Source organism: Molossus molossus, unplaced genomic scaffold, assembly GCF_014108415.1.
Source record: "Molossus molossus isolate mMolMol1 unplaced genomic scaffold, mMolMol1.p scaffold_m16_p_13, whole genome shotgun sequence".
Taxonomy (NCBI): domain Eukaryota; kingdom Metazoa; phylum Chordata; class Mammalia; order Chiroptera; family Molossidae; genus Molossus; species Molossus molossus.
Genome location: NW_023425348.1, coordinates 74553435 through 74579264, shown reverse-complemented (window position 1 = coordinate 74579264; position 25830 = coordinate 74553435). Strand labels below are relative to the sequence as shown.

The window sequence follows — 25830 nt, the reverse complement described above, 5'->3', positions numbered from 1 at the left end:
GGAAACAAATCCAATGTTTTCTACTTCCACTTTATTCTTTTCTGAAACCAGGACTCTGGCTTCTATCTCCTTCCATAAAAAAATCAAATCCCACTGCGTTATATTAATTAGTTCTAGCCCGGAGAAAATACAGTTTTCCAATAATACACTCCAAGGCCGGTCCCGTGGGTGTTCCTGGCTCTGTGCTGGTCTGCGCCCGCCTGTCTGTGCTCAGATCTACCCTCCACCCGCCCCTCGCTCTGCTCTGCTCTGCAGGGCACTGTGCGTCCAGGAATCCCCTTCCTGCGGGCTTCCGGGTGGTGCTGGCCAGTGGGCAGCCCTGGCGGGTGGGGGAGCTGAGGGATTCTCTCCTTTGGCCCCTGGCTGTATCTCCAGCGGCGGCAACAGCTCCTCCTGGTCTTGGTCCCTGCTGTGGTCGCAGGCCCCGCTTGGGCACCATCCACCATGGTGTTGGCTCTGCCCGGTGGCCCCCGATTCTGGGCTCCTCCTTTGTTCTCTTCGTTCTGGGAGTGCAGTGACTTTCTGTGGTTGCTAATTTCTGGGCTGTTTGACCTCCCGGCTGTTCCATCACCTGCACAACCGATTCCAGACACCGGAGCTGGTCCCAGACGCTCCGGTTTCCACCCCGTCCCAGCTCCGCATGCAGACTCCGTCTTCCCGAACCGTGACAGCCTTGCCTCACGCTGGGCTCAGTCAGCTCTATTTGGTTTTGGTCATGGTTTGGGGGGGCAATTTCAGCCATAACAGCTTGTCGTTTCCATTTCTCATCCTCCTCGGCATAATCATAGTGTCTCAGGTCGGCGGCTGGCACTTCCTGTGGCTGTGCCTCACACGCCCACCCCTCCCGACCTCCTTCCCAGCTAGGTGTGGCCCCACAGCCCCGGCTGACAGGGGCGAGCCGAACCATGTGTGAGCTTCTGGGCCACGCCTCTGGCCGCCCCTTCCTGTGGACATGGACGTGGCGGTGAACACTCTTCAGCCATGTGGACGACGCAACACCCCGGGATGGCAGAGCCTTAAGATGGAAGGAAGACAACCCCCGAATCCCAGAGCCATCCCCGCAGCCTTGGACGCCTCCCGCCGGGACTGTTACACGAGGGGAAATAAACATCCATCTCGTGTGAGCACGTGTCCTTTTGTCCTCAGACAAGCAGTCAAACCCAGGCCCTTTCTTGTTCCATAATGAGCTCCTGGCTCCTGGCTCAGCCGGCACACCACAGGCCCCACTGCGTGCCCGGGAATGAAAGATCCAATCTGAGACCCAAGATACATGTGCCCTTTGTCTCCAGCAGGGGGTCACCGTGAGTACACGTGATCTATGGACCTGTGCCTTTGGGCTGTCCTGCGTCCATCAGTCACACTAGAATCTCAGAACTCTCACGCTGTGAACGTATTTATTTCACGTCCATACTTGCCCATCTGGAAGTTCACTCCAGAGAGGCCGCAGAGCAATTGAGCAAAGGTTTCAATTGGGGTCCCCTGACTGTGAGGCTCATTCCACTGTTCTGGGCCCATCACCTGTGTGTGGACTTCCCAGGGGAATCTCTTCTGTTCTTCCCCAGCCTCTGGCTCTGGGAGCCTCCTGGGTGTTCACGCCCCTCGTGTCTGATGTTCCGGAGAGTCAGGGAGCAGCGCACGCTGGGCATTCAGCAGGAAACATCCTTGTTTGGGCGCCAAGGCCAGAGTCTGGAACAGGCTTGGGCTGCAGCGCCCGCAGCCTGGGGGCTGGGTGTTCAGCTCGGGTGCCTGTGGGTCAGAGGCTGGTCTGAGGAGGCAGTTCTTCAGTGCAGCAGACAAAACGGGGCTGCAAGGTCAGCTCCTGACCCAAGGCCAAGATGAGACGCTCTACCACCTCTGCCTGGATCCCTCCATAAAAAGGATCATGCTGACCCCTCCCTCTAGTCCCAGGTGGAGGTGCGGGAGCAGGAGAGCTAACGCCTGGCTCAGGCCTGCCTTCCACCTGAAGCCGGGGGAGGAAGGCAGGCCTCGCTCCCTGCACCTGTCCCACAGGGCCCCCCGATGGCCGGCTCTCCTGAGCTCCTCCATCAGGTGAGGCAGCCCCTTCTGCAGCGGAAGAAGCAGCGAGGGGTGAGGAGAGAGCAGACCCCCTTTCAAAGAGCCATCGCGGGGCTGTGGGGCAGGAGCACCAGGACCCCTTGGAGGAGGAGCAAGGGTCAGAGAGAGCAGCTCCGTCTCCGGGAGGCGGGGGCCGTGGGGAGCCCCTGGGTAAGGTGGAAAGTGAACTTGGACTCCAACCCTACCTACCACCGTCCCGTAGGAGCTCCGCGACCGAAATATTCGGTCTCCCTGCGGCACAGGTGTCTCACTGGTAAAGTGGACGTGATACCCATCTCCTGGAGCTGCTAAGTGGATCAGACGAGAAAGGCCTTTAGGGCACTTACCTCAGCGCCTTGCACACAGTACATGCTCCATACAGGTTCATTTCCTGCCACCCTGAGATGGCGAAGGAGGGGAGGTTCTGAGACCTGAGCCATGAGTCGACTCAGCGGTACTTGGGGTCAGCAGTGGGCTGCACGGGCCAGGAGCCGGGCGATGCAAACCGAGAGTCCCCTGGAAACCCTCTCCTCTACCGGCCCCTTGAGCGGAGGTTAGAGTAGACAGCACCTGTCCCCTGAGGGGCTGTCAGAGGACACGCCCACGGGGCTCCAGCCGCTGGGCCAACCGCCGCCCTCCCCGGCCCAGACAGATCGCCCCGTCAGGAGCCCAGCAGCCCCTTCATCACCATAATTGCGGTGTGGTCTGCGTTCATCAAAGAACAGCAGGGATTCCAAATTAAATTCCAACACGCAACCTGTTCCAGATAGAAGGCCTATTGAGGGACTCTGCAGAAGCCCCGCCTTCCCTTTCCTTGGCAGAAATTTGCTGCTGCCCGTGACTGGCCCGGGGCTTATCTCCTGGGACCAAGGCTGCCTGGCTGCTGGCCAGCTGCTTCCGCATCTCACAGAACGAGCTGCTGCGGCACAGAGCAGGGTCTCACATCCGGGACAGTCCCGGGGACATGGAGGCCAGGACTGGCATGGGCCTGTCTTTGGGGTAACCCCTGGCACGTCCTGAGATGACAAATGAGCCCACTCTGAAAAGCAGAACCACTCTGATCATTCTATCAGTATCCCTGTGCCTGAGAGGGGTGCCCAGAGCCTCGGCACAAACCCATGTCCCAGGCTTCGTCCCAGTGGGTCGACAACTTCCTGCCAGAGCAGCTGCCAGGGGCGTCCAGACTGGCTCCCCCACGTGTTTCCTCCACCCTGACACGTGTGTGTCAGTCACATCGTCAGGAGGGCAGAGTCACTGAGGACCACAGAGGTGAGGGGGCGCCGGAACCAGAGGCGCATGGTGGGGCTGGCGGGCCTGGGCCCTTCCTTCTCCGTCCTGCTCCGACAGGCAGTGTGTGGGCGCCCAGCCCCGAGCTCCTCTCTGAACAGCAAGTCTATGGCTGTTCGCTGTCGGGATAATCCGTCCCCAGTAAGCCTTGGGCACAGATGAGAGGTATGTTCAGCAAGATGCCACCACACCCTCAGGGGCCCAGGGCTCCCTCCAGTGGGAGGGATGGTGCAGGGACCCCAAAGTGACGTGAGCTGCAACCCTGGGAACACTCATTCCGGAGGGAAGAGTTTCAACAAAGCCAGCCCTGCCTGGCAAATGCGTTTCCCCTGGGTCCCTGCATTCAGTCCTAAACCCGCACAGACTTCCTACCGGTGAGCGGAGGACGGCACGGAGGCTTCGGGACCTGAGTGATCTGAGAGCAGCAGGCGGGCACTCAGTCCAGTGACGCCACCACTGGAGGGTGGAAGGTGGTCGTGCACCTGTTTTCTCAGAGAGAACCGGATGGAAAAGGAGACGTGACCGTCACAGACTGATGGAGGGGGTAAAACTCAGTGGTTGGAGCTCGAATCTGAAATTGAGGACTTACTAGGTGTAGGTCTTAGAACAAGCTCTTTACATCTCTGTCCCTCAGTTTCTTAACCTGGAAAGTGGGTAGAATAGCAGTGTCCAACTTTTGGGCTTCATTTAGAGTGAGGATCAGCAACTTTTTCTAGGAAGGGGCAGGCAGCAGACTTCTTGGCCTTTTGGACCGTACGGACTCTTCCGCAGTCCCTCACCTCTGCACTGTGGAATGAAAGCAGCCACAGAACAGCCAACGAATGAACATGGCTGTGTCCCAGTAAAACTTCACTTATCAAACAGAGGGTGGGCCAGGTTTGGCCTGTGCGTCAGTTTGCCAATTCGACGACATGAGACAATGCAGCTGCTGGTCCAAGGCCATGGCATAAAAAGACCAATAGATGTCATCCTCATCCTCCTCCTCCTCCTCCTCCTCCTCCTCACTATCACCACTGTTCTGTATTGGCCATTGATCATCAGGTTGCCTAATCAATCCCTCCACTCCTCCTCCCCCTTCCTTTACCAACTCAAGCAAATTTCCCAAACAGAGGACTTGAATGAATTAATTCAAACACCTGGGTACCAGTGCATGTACGATTTTGCCCTGGAATGGTCTGCTTGGTGCAGACTCACCCAAATCTCTTAGCACTAAAGGTAAGGGCAGGCTGCAGAGCTCAGGGGTTAGAGCACTGGTCCCCCAAAGGCAAAGGCAGCTGGATCCCTCGTGAAGTAACAAGGACGCGGCTTCCCATTGAACGTCTCTGTGGCTCCTCGTGGGATGTGCACTTGCAGCCGCGTGCAGTTCTCCCGCGGCTGGAAGGGGTAAAGATGATAGCTCAATTTAACCTACTGGGAACAGCCTTAAAGAGACAGACAGACTTGTGTGAAGTCCCGCTGGGAGTCGGAAACTGAGCGGAGACTCGATCTCGGGTCCGTGGACTCGAAGTTCAGAGCCGGTTCCCATACATTCCAGCTGAGCTGAGTACTGGATCAGTCAGGATCTCTGCTGCAACGTATAACTTCTCTGCTTTAAACAAAACAGGAATTCGCGAAGTAAGTGGCTTGGAGAATCTGGGGGAGGACCAGAGAATCAGGCTCGAGGCCGGGTAGGAAAACGACAGCGGTGATAAGCCCGGGGTGCCAGTGCAGACGCTCCTGGCACGGGAACCACACTCAGCTGGCACACCCGCTCGGCACCTTGAGGACGCCGCCCTTGTCAAAAGCTGTGTGGTGCACATATACACAATGGAATGCTACTCGGTCACAAAAAAAGAGAATGAAATCTTACCATTTTCGGCACCGTGGACAGACCTAGAAGTATTATACGAAGTGAAATAAATCAAGTAGAGAAAGACAAATACATATGATATTAATTATATGTGGAATCTAAAGAACAATATAAACGAACACGAGAGAAACAGACTCATAGATACAGAGAACAGACTGATGGTTGCCAGAGGGGAGGAGGGGAGGGCACTGGGTGCAAAAGGAGAGGGACAGAGAAATACAGACCGGTCTTTACAGAACAGTCCTGGGGAGTAAAGTACAGCACAGGGAATACAGTCCATATGTCCTAATAACTGTGTATGGTATCAGGTGGGTACTGGAAATATGAAGGGAAATATAGGAAAAATATACTTGTAAAGTATAAGATTGTGTAGCCACTGTGCTGTACCTGAGACTAATACAAAATAATATCGAGTGTAAACTGTCATGGAAACATTTGTCCAAATCATTTCTTGAGGGAACAACAGACAGCTGCTCCTGCTGCAGCCTGGAGTGTGACCTTCTTCTGTCGCCCACAGAACAAGCCGGGCATGGGGCGTCCTTCGCAGTACACAGGCGACTCCAGGCTCCTGTTAGCTGAGCCTCTGTCCTGGGTCTGGGCCCTAGTTTTCAGGAACCCTGAGAAAATGAGTTACTGACTTCTTCCTTGGGGAGGCAGGACTCACGGGAAGGAAGGATGAGCAGACGGTGCTGGGTCAAGTCCACTTCTGGGAATACAGCCCAAAGAAATGGAAGCAAGAACTCACAGACTTACTTGTATACCCACGTCCTCAGCAGCAGCCGTCACTGCAGCCAGAAAGTGGGAACAACTCAAGTGACCTCCTGCGTTTGCCAGGCTGGTATGGTTCAGTGATTGAGCGACGACCCATGTACCAATAAGTCACCAGTTCGATTCCTGGTCAGGGCACATGCCCAGGTTGTGGGTCAAACCCCAGTGGAGGGCATGCAGGGGACGGCCAATTGATGTTCTCTCTCATCGATGTTTTTCTCTCTCTCCGTCTCCCTTCCTCTCTCTCTAAAATCAATAAAAAAAAAACTTTTTTAAAAGAAAAAGTTCCTCTGAGGATGAATGGATGAACACAAGGCGGCCTAGGCGGATATGGAATATTCTTCAGCCTTTCAAAGGAAGGACCTTGTGACGTAGACTACAGCATGAACGAACCTCGAAGACAGAATGCGAAATAAAATGAGCCAGACATAAAGACACGCACCGAATGATTCCACTCGGTAGGTACCTAGCGGAGTCAAATTCATAGACACGGAAAGCAGGCGCTGTTTCCCAGGGGCGGCGGGGAGGCGCGAACGGGGAGTCAAGTTCACGGGCAGTTTCCACTGGGGAGACGCAGAGCTCTGGAGCTGCGTGGTGGTCACGGCTGCACAACGTCGTGAATGTGCTTAATGCCACGGAAACGTACACTGGAAAGTGGTTAAAATGGTCAGATTTATGTCATGTATCTTCTTGCTTAAAAAGGACGCTGGGCATAACAAGTTCCACCGTGAGAACTTTTAGAGGAAGGGCACGGAGACCCCAAAAAGGAACGAGAGTGATGGTGACGACGCGGGCAGGTCTCTGAACCCCACTCCGGCTCTCCCAGGAAGACCTGCTGGTGACTCCGGAGTCTGGACGGCAGCCCCTCAGCCTCGCTGCCCCCGGTTCTAACACGCAGGACGGGGCCAGCAAGCAGTGAAGCGAGGCTGGCAGGGGGACGATTCCGAGACGTGACTGTGACGAGCCGCTGGGCAAACATCGCTTGCGACCAGGGCAGCTGCCCCTCAGCTCCGCAAGGTTGGACCGGGCGAAGGGAGCCCCGCGTTACTGTATCTTCGGCTCTTTAAAAGAAGTCATGTGTCCAGATAGTGATGTGAAATCCCCTGAACCTCAATGGTTGGCAACAGGTTCACCACAACAAAGGACGAGGCTACAAGCCAATTCACATATTCAACCTGTGGGCTGAAGACTACCCTTGGCTGCTGGTTTGTAAACTCAAGCGCCTGAGTTTAAGCTGAGAATCGAAGAGGAAATCAACACCTCCGATTTAAGAGCAGATGTCCGTGCCCAGTGATTTTTCAGAGTGTAGGTCTCCCCAGTAAAGGCTGATAAGAAAATGATGGCTCTGGAGCTACTATAAAATAATATTGAAATAATAATAATAACTATAATAATAGTTATAATAATAACTACTATAATAATAACTGAAAAATTTTAAAAGTCATGACTATTAACTAATGCCAAAAGGAAGATCTCCTATTACGTTCTATTTCTCATATCAGAACCTTCAGATCTTTCAGGGGCAGGACTGGGCCTGCAGATTGAACTCCAAGGGCACTGAGCCACCCCACTTGCCCCAAGGAGCACAAAGAGGTCATAAAAATGCGATAACCCGGGAGCAGAGTGGGAGGACAGGAGGGAGAAGGACAGACAGGGCATCTCCATCCCTTTGCAAGGCTGACTCCTCTTCCTTCTGGGATCCCCGAAACCTCTGTTCCCAGTCTGAGCAATCTTGTTTCTGGTTAACATGCACCAATTTATATTTTTATTTGACTGACTCTTTCTACCTAGTAAACTTGCTCCTCTGAGAAGGGTCAGTAAACAAGAGAGAGGAAAATCATGGCAGGAGGCCAGAAACCTTACTCTTTTCAACACTTCTTTCTTCTCTAACTCAGAGGGTCTCATAGCCAAACCGATGGCCGACTGGCCTTGCTCTCGGGGGAGCACAGCCTCCCCCCTCTGTCTTCATGGAGAGGCTGCCCCAGCACTCACCCCCTTCCCTCCGAGAGCCTCCTGGGGCCCCAGCGGGCGGAGAAATTCTGTTCAGGTCAAAGCAGATCACGAATAAAAATAACTCGAGTCGTGTGTTTCTATTTCCCGACATAAACTGTCCAGTTTACCAGAGATTAGACCGAATCATGTAGTGGAATCACTGCACTTTGGGAAACTATGAACCCCATATTGGGAATGCCTACAAAAATTAAAAGCCAACAGTGAAATTCCCCTTTCTCACTAAATACAAAGCAATTACGGTCCAATACTTGTTGAGTCCAATTTGCTACAGAGTAAGAACCGTTCACCGGAGGACGTAGCGTCCGCACGGAAGCCACTGCAAGGCCCAAGGTCATGGTCCCCGGGGGGCTGACTGCGGTTGTCTCCACTCCCCCTGGGATCTGTGCTTCGGGGACCCCCTTCCCTGTGCGGTTCTAGGGGCAAGTGTGCCGACGAAAGGAGCTCATGAGCGGTGTGGAGGCGGACGTGCAGGCTGTCACCAGTCTCAGGGTCTGGGCGCGGCAGGCACGCAGCTTTGCAGGCCTCTCCGTGGGCTTGCTCACCGCAGGACCGTTCGGAAGTCCGTGAGGTGGCTTCCCGGCCTTCCTACAAGCGCTGGCTTCTCCACCTGCCCTCGGCTTGGCTGGCGTCCTTGGTAACCGGGTCTCAGACCCTCCACCTGATCCTTCCAGGCCATCACTCCGCCAGCTCTGCATCAGTGTGAGCCCCCATTTCCGTAGTCAGTCCCTGATTCCTGCGGTGGCTCCGCTGAGCCCCGCTGAGGCACTGGGAAAACAAACGTCATTTTCATCAAAGAGCCACTTACTGGATGTAAGCCAAGCCAGCAAGTAGGGTCCAGACACTCATATTCAATGATTTCCTGACGACTGATTCCAACACGAGGGAAGAGTTAAGCAGTTAACTTTTCAGGTACAAGGAAGCCAACCCCCTCTTCTCTTTCTAGAATATCTCTGTAACTCTTCTACCCGTTGGAGCTAGGTGTCAGGTCCTCATCTCTGAACTGGGGATGCCACCCTCTCCAAACACAATTCGCGGTTCTGGGAAGTTTCCACGCATGTCTATGCGCCCAGAGCCGATGGATACACCGTGGACACACTCCAAGATGAAGGCCGGCCAGGGTGGCTTTGAGCAGAGTCACACTGCACGCAGAGTCACTGAAAGAACGAGCCCCTGGTGGGCCCCGTTCTGCATGTGCCTCCACATTAGCATCAAGGTATTTCTTAAGTTGACTCACCTCCTGACCCGTGAAAAAGTTGATCCAAATGAAATGAAATCAAGGTTCCATACCACACTGAACCTACCCCCAAAGCTCCTTCCCCAGCTCCCACGCTTTGGTCTAGGGTGGCAGAGCGACACCGTTCGGGTGGTCGCCACAACGTGGTCAAGAGTGCGCTCTGGTGCTTCTCTCCTCCTGGAGTCTGGTGGCCACGGCTGAGGTCCCACGTGGACGTGGCTCCTGACCTCCGAGGAGGAAGAGTTCCGCAGCATCTAGGGAAGGGTGATTCAGGCAGAGGGAGCAAGGAGCAAGGGTCCTGAGCTGGGGCCGTGACGGGGGAGCTCAAGAACCAGCCGGGCGGCGAAGGCAGCAGAGCAGAGAGGAGGGAGGATAGTAGACGGGCTGTGGGGAGCTGACGGCGTGAGGTCCAGTAGACCAAGATTCGGACTTTTACCCTGATTAATTTTTAAGTCAGTCAAGCATTTTGAGACTAGGCTGAAGGGAGGCAACCCAGAGGAGAGACGACGAGAGCCATGTGGGGCGAGGAGCTGTGGGACCAGAGGAGGCACATCTGGACCTGACAGGAATGCTCACCAGGCCCCGGACTTTGAATCCAATTAGATGGGACGGTTGTGTTTCTTCTTTCAGTAGGGGGTGAGCACCTTCCAGGTGGAAACAGCAAAGGGCAAATAGATTTTGTGTGACCCGTGCCAAACCCCACTTCCGGTTCTCTCCAGACAAAGAGCCAATGTCCCTTCCCAGCCTCCCTTGCAGGAAGGTGTGGCTATGAGGCTGACCAGCTCCAGGCAGTGGGATATGAATGGGATGACTGCGCCCTCCAAGCCTGGCCCATAACACTTCCCGCGTGGCTCCTTCGTGGGACTTCCTCTGCTGGCTCCCTGGGATGACTCGCCAGGTGCACTTGAAAGCCAAGTTAAGCCCTGGCTGCTTTGGCTCAGCGGTTAGAGCGTCGGCCTGCGGTCCAGAGAGACCCGGGTTCGGTTCCCGCTAAGGGCATGTACCTCAGTTGCAGTCTGTCCCCAGCCCTGGTTGGTCATGCGGGTGGCAGCCACTCCATGTGTCCCTTTCACGTCGATGTTCCTCTCTCTCTCTCTTCCTCTCTCTCCCTCCCACTCTAGCTGAACAAAAAATGGAAAAATGTCCTCGGGTGAGGATAAAGTGGATAAAAAAAAGAAAGCCAAGTTAAACCAAATGTCTAATATTGAAACTTGGTGTGAATCACCATAGCTCAGACCACAAATACAAACCCAACCCAATTGAAATTCCCGTCATATTAAAATAAACCAGCTTCCTCAGTGCTGCATCCCAGTCCCCATGGTCACGCCTTCAAGCTCCAAATATGGAAATTCAGCCCCTCAGCTCCTGTGGCACCAGCTGCTCCAGAATTTCCAAGGGGTGGTTACCTAGATACTGACGGATCCTAGCCCCTAGGGAATAAATGAAGAGGGTTAATCGTGGAAAGCCTAGTTAACAGCATGCATAACTGAGTCTAAGTCTCTGGGCAACCTGACAAGGGTAATAAATGGGAACACATCTTTGATGCATTGACTTACACATCCTGTGCAGGCTAGGCGTGACTCTAAGTGGGGTGGGTAACTGTTTCTTTCAGGACTTTCAGTGGTTCGGGGACAGTTTGGAGCCTCCACGATCGTCCAGGTTTCTTTAGAGCTGAACTCCTCCCCGAGGCTTTGTCCATGTCCTTGTGCCCTACCCCAGATGACCATCTCATAAAGCACACCCAGCCCAAGCCCAGTGTGCCTGCAGCCGGACAGGGACCTTGCCTCCTAGGTTTAGGGAAAGGCCGTGGAAGGGCCTGACGTTTTCACCGTGACGTTGCCTCTGCTTCTTTCAGACCTGGCCACGTTGCCTGAAGCTTGTATTTGCATGCTTCTCCTTGTATGTGCTAGAAATTGTGCCAGGCAGTGTGGGTCCCATCCTTGGGGAGGTCCTAGAGCTGAGGCATTGGTATTTTGCCTACTACCAGCCCCTTCCCTACAGGAATTGCCCCTTTCCATCTCCATGTGATTCAGCTGAGGCTGTCAATCAAGAGATTGATTGTCACACATAGTAGTGACATGACCCAGCAACCCCAAGCAAAGTCTCTTTGTCCCTATCCCCCCTCCCTTTGCCCACCTTCATCCCCCCCCCCCCCATGCCCATTTCCCTCTGGCTATCACCACACTGTTGTCTGTGTCTATGTGGTTTATACACATATAATTTTTTTTGCTTAATCCCTTCACCTTTCATCCAGCCCCCAAAACATCCTCCCCTCTGACAGCTGTCAGTCTGTTCCATGTATCCGTGCCTGTTTCTATCGGAGTGATGGGAGCATGATGTTGAGTTGTACACCTGAAACCTGTATGGTTTTGCAAAAGAATGTCACCCCAATAAATTCAATAAAAAATAGATAAAAGGCAAAAGAAAGAAAGGGAATTTCTATGGACTTTCATGAAGATCGTATCTGAGACTGTGAGCCTGGATCTTCCGGATGTAAAGCCACAGAGCCGACCCTGGGCACAGCTGGGCTGGGAAGCGGGGCAGAGAGACGCAGATTCCGAATCGCAGTTGTGGAACAACTGGATCCCGTCCTGCCCCCAACCAACAGTCCCATACCTTTGGACTTGGTTGCATTAGTCAGCATGTCTTCTAAAATGTAACACAGTTAAGTGTGTATGAGTTGAATTTCTATCACTGACGACTGGAGTTTCCAGTAACGTTCCCATGACCTTGACTCACTGTAGGACGTCCAGGGAGTCTGCCTGTGTGCTCACTGGCGTTTCTCCGGAGGGTCTCAGGGGGAGCATTTCCTTTCCCGTGTGCACTGCGGCACTTCTGCTGTGCCCTGAAGGTCTTTCTTATACAGTTTACTCCTGGGATCTGCCGCCTTGCTTTGGGTGGCAAGCTAAATGGGGAACACGGACAATGCCTTTCAGGTCGCTCATCCCCCTTCTTTCTCAGACAGACCTTGTGTCAATTTATCATCTTACAGAATCCCTAGTGCAAGTAGTCTTTTTAAAAAATATTTTTTCTTTATTGATTTTAGAGAGAGGGAAGGAGAGAGACACAGATGAGAGAGAACATCGATTGGCTGCCTCCTGCATGCCCCCCACTGGGGATCAGGTCCACAACCTGGGCATGTGCCCTGACCGGAAATCAAACTGGCGACCTCTTGGTGCATGGGTCGACGCTCAACCACTGAGCCACACCGGCAGGGCTTTAACATGTTTTTATTGATTTTTTTTTTGGCGGGGGGGGGGGGGGGGGCGGGGAGAAACGTTGATATGAATCTAACTGGGACCTCTCAGTTCATGGGATGTCACTCAATCCACTGAGCCAACCAGCCGGGCGAGAGTCGTCTTGTTGACTAGGACCTGTGCATTCAACCCAGCTGTTCAGGATGTTATTGGGAAAGCGTCTACTTGTCTTCCTCCTGTATTTCCTTCCTGACTGGGAGAGAGCTAGTAGTGCCCATTAAAGCTGATTTCGCAGGTCTTCAAATCGCCTATTTGTAAGTTCCGTTTTTGTTTTTAAAGGTTGGTGCCATTTCAAGGGTTCTTATATTCCAGGCTATTAACATGCTTTTCTAAAACGTCCCTGTCTTTGGATCCATGAACACAACGTGGGATGAGGGGCTGGCAAATAACAGCTCATGACCCAAATTCCACCAGCTGTGGAATCCTTAAACGCACATCATGGTTTGAGGTCCCATCAATATACTCTTCCTTCTTCCCCCTTTGGTAATGGCATAAATTCATGGCAGATGCCAGGACGGAAGTGCGTGTCCATTTTTCAAAAATTATGTTTTTATTGATTTTTTTTAGAGAGAGAGATAGAAACATCGATGTAAGAGAAACACTGATCAGCTGCCTCCTGCACGCCCCCTACTGGGAATGGAGCCTGCAACCTGGGCATGTGCCCCGACCGGGAACGGCTGAGCCACCCTGGCTGGGCAGTGTCCGTTTTTTATACAGAGGAAGAACGTGGGTTAAGAACCATTCACACCAATAGAAAGAATGAAAACTGCAAATTTATTTGAAAGTATAAAATTAAAAAAAAAAAGAAAACCTAGCCAAAAAAATACAACTGCACACAACCTTTCCAGTTTACATCAGCTTTGAACAGCACACACGATCAACCACTTAGTTGCATTTTTTAAAAGTGTCAATTTCAGATTAGAGGGCGCTGAGTCAGGTGATACGGTAGTTATCACAGTGAAAGTACTTGAATGCTAAAAGAAAAGGGACTCGATCTCATTTGAGAAGAGGGAGAAGGGATGGTTTTCCAGTTGGCATCGGTTTAGGCAATATATAAAAAAATATCCTGACTGGAATGAGTTAAAAAATACTGCGGGCCACTAATTTTGCTGTCTCGAGGGGAGGAAAAACCCTCAACTCCTGCAGCGTTGACGTCCTATTTACATACCTTTAAAGACATTCATTAAAAAATCAAATCTATAATAAAAATGTCCCTGTGTTTGTTTTAAAAAAACAACATTTAATAGGCTCCCCTTATCTTCTAACACCATTTGTTTCCCTAAAAGGCCTGGAAGCAAAAAGTACGTGAGATTAATTCACGGCACAATTAATTACAATCAGAATCCTTTCCTCTAAGCAACTCCCAGGGCACCAGACAGAAGCGGGGGCCCGTCGACGGGAGGACACAGCCACTCTGACTCCCAGGAGAGGCAATGTTCAGCCAGAGCCTCGAACACACTCTGGCTGCCATCAAACGTCCTTTCTTTATTGGGTTACTCAGAAAATAGCGATAGTGTTATTTTAAAAATAAAAAATGCAAGCAGCTAGGTTCCCTTCCTTTCCTTAAAAAAAAAAAAAAAAAAAAAATTGCCAAGTGGTTAGCGTTCCCTTAACATCCTCTGGATTGGGTTAAGAAAAGTCTACAGCACAGGATCACTGAAGGCTACTCCCTCCCCCGCTGCAGGCCCCCTGCGAATCTCAGCATCAAAGAGATGCTGAAAGCATCTTGGGCTGTGGGAAGAAGCCCCCGATGGGTGAGAGCTGCCCAGGGTGGCTCCCCGGTTCCAGTTTTATCCTGTCAGGTTCTTCTTGCCAAATTAGGCCTCGGTTTCTACCCACTGTCTCCCCAGGGGGTGGGCCCTGCAGCTGGCGGGCACAGGGAGAGACGGCTAGCAGGGACACAGACTGGGACGGAGGGAGAAAGGCACCCAGCATTCAGCGTCCTCTGAGAACTCGATAAATAAAAACTCCAAGTGCAGCAGTGCACGGCGCCCGGCACTCAGGTCCGTCTGGAGGGACTGGTATCAGGGGCCGGCGGGACCAAGACGGGACGTCTTTTTGCATCTTTCTTTGGACCTTCACTAAAGAAAAAACGACAAAGACAGCTGTCCTATACACATATAAATAGTCCCTTAACTAGAAGGGAAAAAACAAACACACTGTTTCAAATGCATTTCTAAAAGATTTAAAAAAAAAAAAAAGTCCGAATGGCAAATCTTGACTCCAAATTGTCCACTTGTGCACGTCAATCCGGGGAGAATCCTCAGGCTGTTGGAAGGGGCCTATCGCAACCCTACTGAGGCCTCGGTGGGGAGTGTGCGGTGCGGGGGGCGGGAGCTCTGGCAGGAGGTATTGAGTGCAGGTCTCACGCATGTTAGAAACCACAGTGTCAAGTCCAGATACACAGGTAAAATGACTTCTGAGTGTCAAGGGGACTTAGGAAGCTAGGCTGAAGCCGCGCGAACAGTCGGCAAGCTGGGGGTGGTTCACAGGGACACAGGGCCAACTCCAGCCGGGTGCTCCCTCGGCTACAGGCAGTCACCGCTGGGGGCTGACAACCCAGAAACCAGGGAAGGGCCTGTGGACTCTGCAGGCCTCGGCTCTTGGCAGCCTGCCTCTCGGGAGCTGGGGACGCGGATCAGCTCCTGGTGGGCACCTCCTGCCCGTTCTGGGCTGAGGCTGATGACACATCCTGCCAGAGAAGGCCCCCAAGCGAGGATGCTCAGGCACATTTCGAAAGCTAGAATCTATCTGTCCAGAATAGACAGTTTCAGGGTCGCCCCCAAAGCCAGAATGACATGACTGGTTACTGACGGGCCTTCCTCAGGCCAAAAGTTCTGTTTGGCCGCTGCCTCTGCTGAACTGAGAGGGATGCACAGGACGAGGCGAGGGGCGGACGCTCGCCTGGCTTCCCTGCTGGGCGGACAGCCCACGACGGCCTCCTGGGCGCATCGCCCAACCCGAACCCCCCACCCCAGCCTCCGACGGCACCCCAGAGGACGTGGCCCAGTGTCTCTGCCCTCCTGGACACCCGACCCCGCACAGAAGCTGCTTTCTCAGGGGCTTAGGCCCCGCTCCGTCCTGCCGCCCACTCGGCCAGCTCACAGTGGTGACGGAAGGCGCAGAGAGCAAAGCTGTGATCCTGGGCCCCCTGGGGAGTGACCTCCCAGAACAGAGGCACAATACACCCCCACTGAGAGGCCAGAAAACACTAGGTCACCCTCTAAGAACATCCCCGAAGCCGGGGGTGGGAGGGAAGTGGACACAGCTGATGCCCCAGATCACCCCGATGCCCCCGAAGAACTCCCCACGAGCACAGGTTGTTAGGGTGGTAACAAGTCAGAGTAGATGAACCCACGTGGACTTTGGAATAACTGGATTTTATACTTCTTCGGTGCCCTGGCTGGGCACGGAGTCCCTGGGCCCGGCGGTGGCCTCTGGAGGGCCAGGCTGCCCCGGGCTGTGGCCGGTGTCGTCCACGCTCAGGAGGCTGCTGGCTGCCTGGGAGCTGGCGCTGTCGGCGCTGCCGGACCGGGAGCGGTAAGGGGGCAGGTCGGCCTGGCTCAGCGACTCGGTGTCGGAAGAATAGGGCGGCGGAGGGAGGTCGTACCAGGCAGGTCTGCAGAGGAGGCAGGATGGGCGGGGGAGGAGAAAGGACGTGTTAGGAGGAGCCGAGGCAGGGCAGGCATTGCCCGCTTCTGCCCGTTTCTGCGTGGAAGGGGGTGTGAGGGAGAGGGGCCCTCCAAGCAGAGGGGCGATCCAGGGGGTGCACAAGCCAGGGAGCAGAGCAGGTCGGTGCGCTCCGCCAGCTTGTGCCAACTGGGCAGCGCCCAAACCACACCCTCTGGGTGGAGCCAGGGCGAGGATGCCAAGTGTGCCCCGGCTCGTCCTGGGTGACTTGGCAGAGCGGCTTTGCTCCATCAGATGGGTCCCTGTGGCCAAGCCACTGGCCTGGTGTTTGACGGAGCCTCTGATGAGCCACGAAATCTGGGGTTCCTACTGAAAGCCACCTCTCCCTGACTTGGGTGAATGAGAGGACATCCTCTCAAACCGCAGTCTCCTTATCTGCAGAAGGGGACGATGGTGACGCCGGACTTGCAAAGAAATATCAGGGAAGACACTGCATTTCTCCACTCTTACTCCCTGGGAGCGGCTGCGAGTGAGGCCTACGCCACGGGCCTGACATTCGTCACAACGTAAAAACCACAAGAACGAAGAGGTACTGGGGAGGAACTGGGCTGGGGCACAGAACGACTGGCATAGGATCCCCAATAACTTGTGAGCAGCTGTGCTGGGACCCAACGCAGACGCTGTCCCAGGCTCGGTGATGTTAACCTTCCTCTACACTGGGGTCCAGATGACGAGGTCATGAGTGGTGAGTGAGGTCCTGCACACTGATGCTCATTTGCAAAGAAATCCTTCAGCACTGCCCCCTGAAGCTACCTTTTATGAGGAGGAAACACGAAGATTAGGTAACAGGAGCTGCCGGTGAGGGCCCACGAGGAACCCAGTCACCTCAGGAGCATGGGCTACAAGTGCCCCCAGCCACACACCGTGAGCGCGGCTCAGAGCTAGAGGGACGTGGGCAGAGCTCTGCGGGGAGGGCGGGGCCGTCCCACAGCCCGGGGGACTCAGCTCTGGTCCAGGCAGGTGCAGGTCCATTACCCACGTCAGCTACAGACTCTGCTTTCTGACTTCACACAAGGACTCCATTTGTCACGAGGGTTTTGCTGCTCAACAAAGCTTGCGTGAGCCGCTCCGCCCCCTTCTTCCACAGATGAAGCCAGGCAAGAGCTGAGGGACTTGGTCATTCACTCACTCACCCACTCGTCACAGGTACGGGCACTGCTGTGCGGTGGCCGGTGAGGCCCCCGTGTGAGCATTGGTGGCCCGAACATGGGTGCGAGTGGCATTAACAGGAGGAGCAGGCCCAAGGCGGCCAGGATCCTAACTGCACGTCCTTAACAAGTACCTTACATCCAGAGCCTCAGTGTCCTCACTGGTAAAGTTGTGGCAGACACAGCCATCCTCAGACAGTCACCGAGAGGACGAAATAGATGACACATGATCTGTTCTGTGAGGACTCTAAACGTCAGGCACTGCTGCTGCCCACAGCCCCTGAATGCAGGCTCCTGGCAAAACCCGGGAACCCAGGTGGGACACACGTTCTGCTCCCCGCTTAGACGAGCCCCTCCCCCGGTCTCTTGCACCCAGCACGCACCTTTGGTCCAGCAGGGCCTCTGAGTAGGAGGGCGGGGAGCCCACTTCCGAGGCGTTCTGCTCCGCCTGGCTGGCCACGTACTGGATGCCGTTGTTGACGTTGTAGGTGACGTTGCAGTGGTGGGGGTGGTCCAGCACCACCAGGCGGGACAGCAGCACGGGGTGCTGCAGCCGGTGCACCGGCAGTGTCATGAGGTTGTTCCGCTTCCGCTGGTGGTGCAAGACCAGCGCCAGCAGGGCCACCACCAGCACGAAGATGACGGAGCTGCCGATGATGGCGTAGGTGATGCTGGGGTAGTACACGAGCTGGTTCTCCGAAGTCACAAACACCTGCCCGCTGCCTGGTTCTGAGAAAGCCCCAAGGGGAGAGAAAAGGTCACGGTTACTAGTGTAGCTCACCCCTTCGTTTTAGTCAGTCCCAGGACATGCATGCAAATGTTTGCAGCAGCACAATTCACAACAGCCATGAAGTGGAAACCACTCAAATGTCTATCGACTGGTGGATGGATTAAAAAATGTGGTATATCCATACAATGGACTATTACTTAGCCATAAAAAGGAATGACATACTGATACACACCACAACATGGATGAACCTCAAAAACATTATGCTAAGCAAAATAAGGCAAACACAAGATCACATCTTGTATAATTCCATTCATATGAAATGGAATAAGAAGAAATTTATAGGCAGAAAGTACAAGGGCTGCCTGGGGAGGGGGGTTGGTGACAGGATTTAACTGGTGATGGGTATCAGGGATCTTGGGTAATGGGAATGGTGGATATAGTGACAGCTGTACACATTGGTACATTTTAAAAAAAATTGGTGTTTAATAATTTTTTTTTTAGAGAGAGGAAGGAAGAGATAGAAACATCAATGAGAGAGAAACATGGATGGACTGCCTCCTGCATGCCCCCTTCTGGGGATCGAGCCCACAACCCGGGCATGAGCCCTGAGGGGGAATCGGGACCTCTCGGTCCATGGACGACACTCAGTCCACTGAGCCACACAAGCCGAGCCAAATCGGTATACTTACTAAACCTCATTGAATGACACACTTAAAACAGGGACATTTTACATTATGTAAATTACACCTCAGTAAAGTTGTTTTTAAAAAAATTCCACCCCAGGAACTACAATATCCAGGGAACAGGACGGGTAGTTCCTGTGGCAGAAATCAGTTTTTCCTTGGAAATTTTTTTTATATTTTATGTTACATTTTAAAATTTTCTCTCATTTTATTACACCGAAGTTTAACAAGTACAGAAAAGTCACGTGACCTTGGTGGGTCAGATTTTGCAAACCTGGCAACAGGAACTCCAAACACATTCAACATTGTTACACATTCAGACTTCGGTGCACAGCCCTCCCCAGGCGGGCCGGACGTGCAGTCCAACTGCACTGAAATGCTGGGAAGGCAGACTTGACAAACAGCAGTGTAAGCCAACAGCACTTGGTAAATTCACGTAATTCCAGCGCCTTCCCAATATAACAAAATGAATCGAATGTACTATACTTCACTTCTAAAGACCTCACCGAATGACACACGGGAAAGGAGCCATACAGGATAAATTGCAACGTCAGGAAAAGTTCCTGCTGTATTATTCCAAGTCATTTTTCCCATGTAAAATAAATGTGCAGGAGTCCCTGCTATGTGGGAAGAAAATGCTTGCTAAAGGCACAATGAAGCCCCGTTGACGGAAGCTTGGCTGCCTACACAGCACGGACTGAGGAAAGGTTTCATCTCCAAACCTACTAGACTGGATGGAGTGGGATCAGTAACGGCCACCTTTCGACACGACAGGAGGTCTCCTTGCCGCTGGAGGTCGAGAAGGCCCCCGTAGTAACGGGGCGCACTGGCGGTCCCTGCCCGTAAGGCGGCACAGCACCAGGAAGGTAACCTGGCATGCCTCGATGCTGACCACCACACTGACCATTAGGGGGCTCTGGGGGTCTCATTCCTTGTTGCTGTGGGCAACCTGGCTGAGGTGGCATCATACCGCCAACTGGTCCAGCTGGTGGGTTACCAGTGGGGGCCTGTCCCGGACGAGGAAGATTACGTTGACGTTTAGGTAACTGTGCCCACCTGTCTTCCAGCAATACATCCTCATCCAGATGGACAAACTTACTGGTCGCACTGGTGCCGTAGGAGCAGCAGCTTACTTGTTATCGAAGCCGCTGGTTTAGCTGCAGAGCTATTTGTTGTACTAGTGGTCGAAGCTGTAGACGGTGCACAGGCAGGGAGCACAGGCTCCGGGGGGCTGTAGTTGTTGCAGGGGTACACTGAAGGACGTGAAGCCTGCACCAGCAGGTCCTTGGGCAGCTGCCTGAGCCTGGCAGCACTGCGGAAGAGAGGCTTAGCAACTGGAGGCCGTGGAGCAGGAACTGCTGCTGTCGGTGCAGCTGGTCTACTAAGAATACCTGGTGCTGAAACAGCCTGTGCTTGAAGCACTGGAGGAATTCCAGGACGTGGGCCAGGACAGGGCGTCCCTGGTGGCTCAGCAGGCATCAGGTGGCTCCTGGTCCAGATGGCATCATCCCCCCTTTGGCATCATTATGTTTTCACCACAGAACGGCTGGGTGTATCTTCTCTGATGCCGCAATCCAGGTGGCACGCCTGGCATCAGCGGAGAAGCACCTGGCATTCACGGAGGTGTGCCTGGAGGCATTCCCGGAACTGGTGGTGGTCCCGGCTGTGCCCCGGGGGTTGATCAGGCTGTGGCTGAAATGAACTTGAAGCTGCAGAGTCATCATCATCATCGTATCCATCAGAATCACCTCGTTGCTTCTTTTTTTAACTCTCCCGTGTTTTCTGTTCAAAAAGTCATCTTCCTTCACCCATGTCTCTTTCTGGAATACCTTCCAGACCATACACTTCAACTCTCTGTTCCCACTGGTACTGCATTTGGTCCAGCACCCCTCGACCCTCTGCATGCCTGCCCACGGTGCACAGCCAGGTCCTGTGTACCATTTCTTATGACATATATGGCACTTAAAGTGTTTTGCTCTTTGGTGCTGTGTAAGGATCATCTCATCACCAAAATCTCCATGACAATGCCAGCACCTCGGCTTCACCTGCTACTGCTCCTCACAACCCATAACCGTGTTCTACTGACAAGGCAAAAAGGGAGGAGAACATAGGCAGGAAAAAGTGAGGCCAAAATTGCTCTCTCTTCAGACCCAACAGCCACCACCATATCCCACAGGAAACAGGCACAATATTCCTTGGAACTTTGTAACACAACATACACGAGGAACACTGACTGCTTGGTGTCTGGGTTCTCATGTGTGCAGAGCGCTTATTTTATGTTAGGCCCCATGACAGGCATTGAAGATAGAGACCCAGCATAACAGGCTGAAATCACTGACTCTGGGGCCAGACGAGATTCAAATCCCAGCCCCTCCGCTCGTCAGCTGTGTGACCTTTGGAAAGCGGTCAGCCTCTCTGTGCAGTTTTTTCCCAACTGTACAATGGGGACAGCAGAAGTCCCCACCTCACTAGGCTGCTGTGAGCAGGAAATGAATGAAGAACCACCATTACCCAGGGTTGTGGCCGAGCTGGAAGATTAATCTCAATGCAGCCCAAGGGAACCAATCTGGTGACCACACCCTGTGCTCTGTCCACCTGGGGAGGAGTGAGGAGGTGTCAAGGGGTCCCCAAGGGGCCAAAATGTAGACGCGAAGTTGCAGCAGCAGCAGCAGCAGCAGCAGGGACCACTGCTTCTCAGGACGGCATCCTGGCACTGGGCTAAGCTTTCCTACATTTCCCGTCACTCGATGTGTGCCTATTCTGCTCATCACTGTACCCTCGCTGTGTGCCTGGCACACGGTAGACACTCAGTAAATGAACACAACTCAATGAAAATAAATCTGTGTCTTCACATACCCTGGTAAGGTGGGTGCTTTTATTGTTTTATTGTTCCTAGTTTTCAGTTGAGACAATTGACTCAGAGGGGAATTAACAGGTCTAACATCACATGAGAAGCAGAGGAGTCAGCACCTGGACCCGGTATATCTCCTTTGAAAAACCACATGCTGTGAAACACATTATTTTCCTTCCTGATATCAATATTTCCCGAATAATCCTAATCTGAGACAGACTTGCCCCTCCAGCTCCAGGCTCTGCGTTAATTTTCTTCCCAGCTATGCTCAAACATGACTGAAAGCTACGGCATTCCTGCGGGTCACTGTTTCAATGATTAACTGCACAGAAAGAAGCAAATAAACCCCAGACAAAAGGCAGAAGCATGCTCCAGACAGTTAGGGGAGGGAGGCCGCGCTGGAACTTTCTGGAGACAACCAGCTGTCACTCAGGGGTCCTGCTGGAGTTCTGTCTGTTCTCAGATCATTAAAAGCGGGGTGGGGGCTTGCGTGTGTTTCAGAATTCCGATGTAAAACCAAGTATCCTCTTTATTTTGTTGTCAGCACAGAGCTCAGTGGTTGGATCCTGGGGCCATCACTTCTGGCTGTTGCTCAAGCAAGTTATTGAGCTTTTATGAGCCTCAGATACCTCATCTCTGAAACGGTGGTGGTTCTGTGTAAATAACAGGAGCCATCTCCTTGGGTTATGGAGTGGGTGAAATACAGCCTACTGTGCTCACAGAGTTCCAAGCAAAGTGCTGGGCAGGGTTTTCACTTGGTTAATGCTAGCCCTTTTTCCTTTTTATTGTGATTATATATATATATTTATAAAAACAAAATTATACACACACACACACAAAATTCACCATTTTTAAGTGGCATTAAGTACATTCACACTGCGGTGCAGACGTCACCACCTTCCATCTCCAGAACTTTCCATCACCCCAAACGAGTTAATGCTAATTCTTGGTGTTTATATTCTTTTCATGATCCTCATCAACTTCTCTGGACCAGAGACAGAGGCTGGAAGAGGCTGCTTTTGGGGGGTAAAGTGGAGGACAGGATCAGGATGGAGTATTTTTCCCGTGAGATATGTTTCTTAAAAGAGGAAAGGGGCTGGATTTTCCCATGGAAAACAAACGGGTCTAGATTTAAACACTGGCCGCTGTGTGACGTGTGGTTTTAAGAATATGAGAGACAGAAAGAGCTCTTTCAGTTGGACGGAGTGTAAAATGCTTGCGGACCGACGCCTCGTTGATGTCCCCCAAAGCAGGCCCTCTCCAGATCTGCCCACGCTGGCAGGCGAGAGGCTGTGGACACATTCGATCGAGAAATTGTGAGGTTACAGAGCTCAGCGGTGCCCGCTCTCATTTCTGCTCTGCATGTAAAATGTCAGCTTGTATTAATTAACTAGACTCTTCTTAAGAGCTCAATGAGCCCTCTGGCCAAATCGCTAACATCGGAGTTGCCTGGGACCTGAGTTCCAGGCGCATAACCATGGACAACGAAGTTGCCGTGCGTCCTGGCTGCCCCTCTCACGAGGCCTCCCGCTCTACTGTCAACTGGCTCGGGTGCCCGTCCTGTGCCTGCCACTTCTGCAGCGGTAATTCCAGGCAGTCTGGTTCCTACCCAGAGGCCTCCGCTCAGGCTGCTGTGGCTCGCGCGGCCGCCTGCGGTGACACGCTGGGTCCCGCACAGTTCCGGGGGCGCTCTTCCCCCAGTCGGCGCCGACCTGCGTGGTTGGCACAGCGGTTTCCCAGCAGATGCCAGCTGAGTACCTCGGACAAGAGGGCCCTTTTCTAAGTCACACAGAGGCGCTGTCCGGTCTGGCGGACGGAGGGACTAAAGCAGAGGCTCCTCTGCTTCTCCGAGACTCCCTCCTGCAGATGCAAATGAAATTTCCTACAAGATACCATTTAAAAAAAAAAAAAATTGCCTATCAGATTGGCAAAGGCCAAGATGGACTTCCCATCTTGCTGGCCAGGGGTTGGGAAAACAGGCATGATTGTTCGTGCAGGGTAAATTGGCTGTAAGTCAGGGTGTTCACGGGGTTACAAATACATATCAAAATAAAAAACGTTTCTATCCTTTGACCTAGCCATTCCACTCCGAGAAACCCTGCTAACAGATCTACTCTCACCAATGAGAAATAACCTGTTAATTCCAGCATTCACTGGAGCACTGCTCATGACAGCAAAGAGACCAGAAAAGATCTCAACATCTACCCGTCGGCGTGGCTGAACACGTCACGGTGTATTCATGCACCACCACACCTATTGAAAAAATCAGGGCAGCTCTGCGTACACGGCTGGGACAATCGGAGAGAACCCGTGACAAGCGAGAAAAAGGCAAAGCTCAGTGGAGACTGCACGGAGCATTTCCAGAGACACACGGAACTGGTATCACGGGGAGCTTCCAGGGCAGGGACTCAGGACAGTGTGCTGGCCCTGCAGTGTCGACCAAACCACACAGGATGGTGCCACTTGACTTCTCCATGTTTTTCCTTCCTTCTCTCCCGGGAACGTGCGGGATCCTCAGGGTCCGGGCCCCGCTGGCACTCACCCGGGACCCCTTGCGGACTCGCCACTCGCGGAGGATGGCTCGGACCTCAGGGGTCCGGAATGCCCGTTCTGGGATGTTCACTGCCCTGTTCCAAGTGACCCTTCACCCTCCCTCTGAAAACTCCTGTGTGACTTTTTATAAATGGTATTTTTTAAGTTTATTTTTCTCCAGATGGATGATTTCAAAAACTCAGGTTCATTGCGGTAGAATTTACACACAATAAAACCTAAAGCTGTAGTTACCCTTTTCGAATGTACGGTTAGAGAAATTTCAACAAAATAACAACTGCCTAACCATCACCACAAACAATACAGAACCTGCTTACCCCCTGCCCCCCACAGTGTTCCTGTGCCCTTGGCAGTCACTGGAAACCATGGGGTCATGTACGTGGGACCGAGTCATGTGGCTGAGTGGGTCTGGCTTCTTTCACTTGGCAAAATGCTTTTGAGATCCACCGTGGTTCTGAGTGTCAGTGTTTCGCTCCTTTAGATGGCTGAGTAGTTTTCCAGACTGGATGGATGTACCATGGTCTGTTTATCCATTCACCAGCAGAGGGAGAGAACTGGGCTGTTTCCAGTTTCTGGAAAGTGGGTCTTTGTGCTGACCTATATTTTTCACATTTCCTGATATATATATATATATTTAGGGGTAAGGCTGCAGAGTCATATAAGAAGTGTATGTTTAACTTTACAAGAAACGGTCACCTTGTTCTCCAAATTGACTGCAGCATTTTGCCTCCTCTCCCCGCACCAGCTGCACGGCCCCTCACCGGTACTTAACAGGGTGGTTTTCCCAGTGGGAGCCACCCCTCCAGTGTGCAGTGGTCTCACTGAGGCGTCAGGTTGCATTTCCCAGCGACCAATGGCGTGGAGCCTCTGCTCACGTGCTGATTTACCACCCACAGAGAAGTGTCTATTTAAATCTCTTGCCCATTAAAAAAAAAAAAATGTTTTTATTGATTTTTTTTTTTTTTGAGAGGAAGGGAGAGATAGAACATTGATGTGAGAATCATCGATCAGCTGCCTCCTGCACATTCCCCACTGGGGATGGAGCCTGCAACCTGGGCATGTGCCCTGACCGGGAATCGAACCAGGTCCTGTCAGTCCATGGGACGACATTCAATCCACTGTGCCACACCAGCTGGGCTCTCTTGGCCTTTTTCTTTATCCTCACCCGAGGTTCTTTTTTTTTTTTTTGATATTTTGTTCAGATAGAGTGGGAGGGAGAGAGAGAGAAACATCAACGTGAAAGGGACACATCGATTGGCTGCCACCTACACAACCAACCAGGGCCGGGGACAAACTGCAACCGAGGTACGCGCCCTTAGCGGGAACCGAACCCAGGTCTCTCTGGACTGTAGGCTGATGCTTTAACCGCTGAGCCAAACCTGCCAGGGCATCTCTTGACCATTTTTAATGAGCTTGTCTGACTCCTGATTATTGAGTAGTAAGAGGTCTTTATATGTTCTGGGAGGCAAGTCCTTTTCCAGAAATGTCGTTTGCAAATTTTTTCTCCCAGTCTGTGGCTTGTCATTTTATCTACTTTACAGTGTCTTTTTGGACATAAGTGTTTTTTAAAAAAATTTTATGAAGCACATTCTATTATTACTCTTGTGTTTTGTGCCTTTTGTATTCCATCCAAGAAATCGTTGCCTGGAAGTTTTATAGCCTTAGCTCTTACATTTACATCCATGATCCACTGCGAGTTAATTTTTGTTTATGGT

At 52.6% G+C, this 25830-nt stretch overlaps 1 protein-coding gene and 1 pseudogene across 2 annotated transcripts in view; both read right to left on the bottom strand.

The window, feature by feature from the left end:
• Positions 1-15784: 15784 nt before the first annotated feature.
• LDLRAD3 (low density lipoprotein receptor class A domain containing 3) overlaps positions 15785-25830 on the bottom strand; it is a 228190-nt gene continuing 218144 nt past the window's right edge. For both annotated transcript variants that reach the window (XM_036260130.1, XM_036260131.1), the window contains exons 5-6: positions 17685-18030; positions 15785-16082 (exon numbers count right to left, since the gene is read on the bottom strand). In XM_036260130.1, coding sequence (XP_036116023.1) covers positions 15845-16082; positions 17685-18030 — 584 coding nt within the window. In that variant the 3' untranslated portion in view covers positions 15785-15844. The remainder of the gene's footprint in view (positions 16083-17684; positions 18031-25830) is intronic.
• On the bottom strand, positions 19460-20783 carry LOC118629026 (annotated as a pseudogene).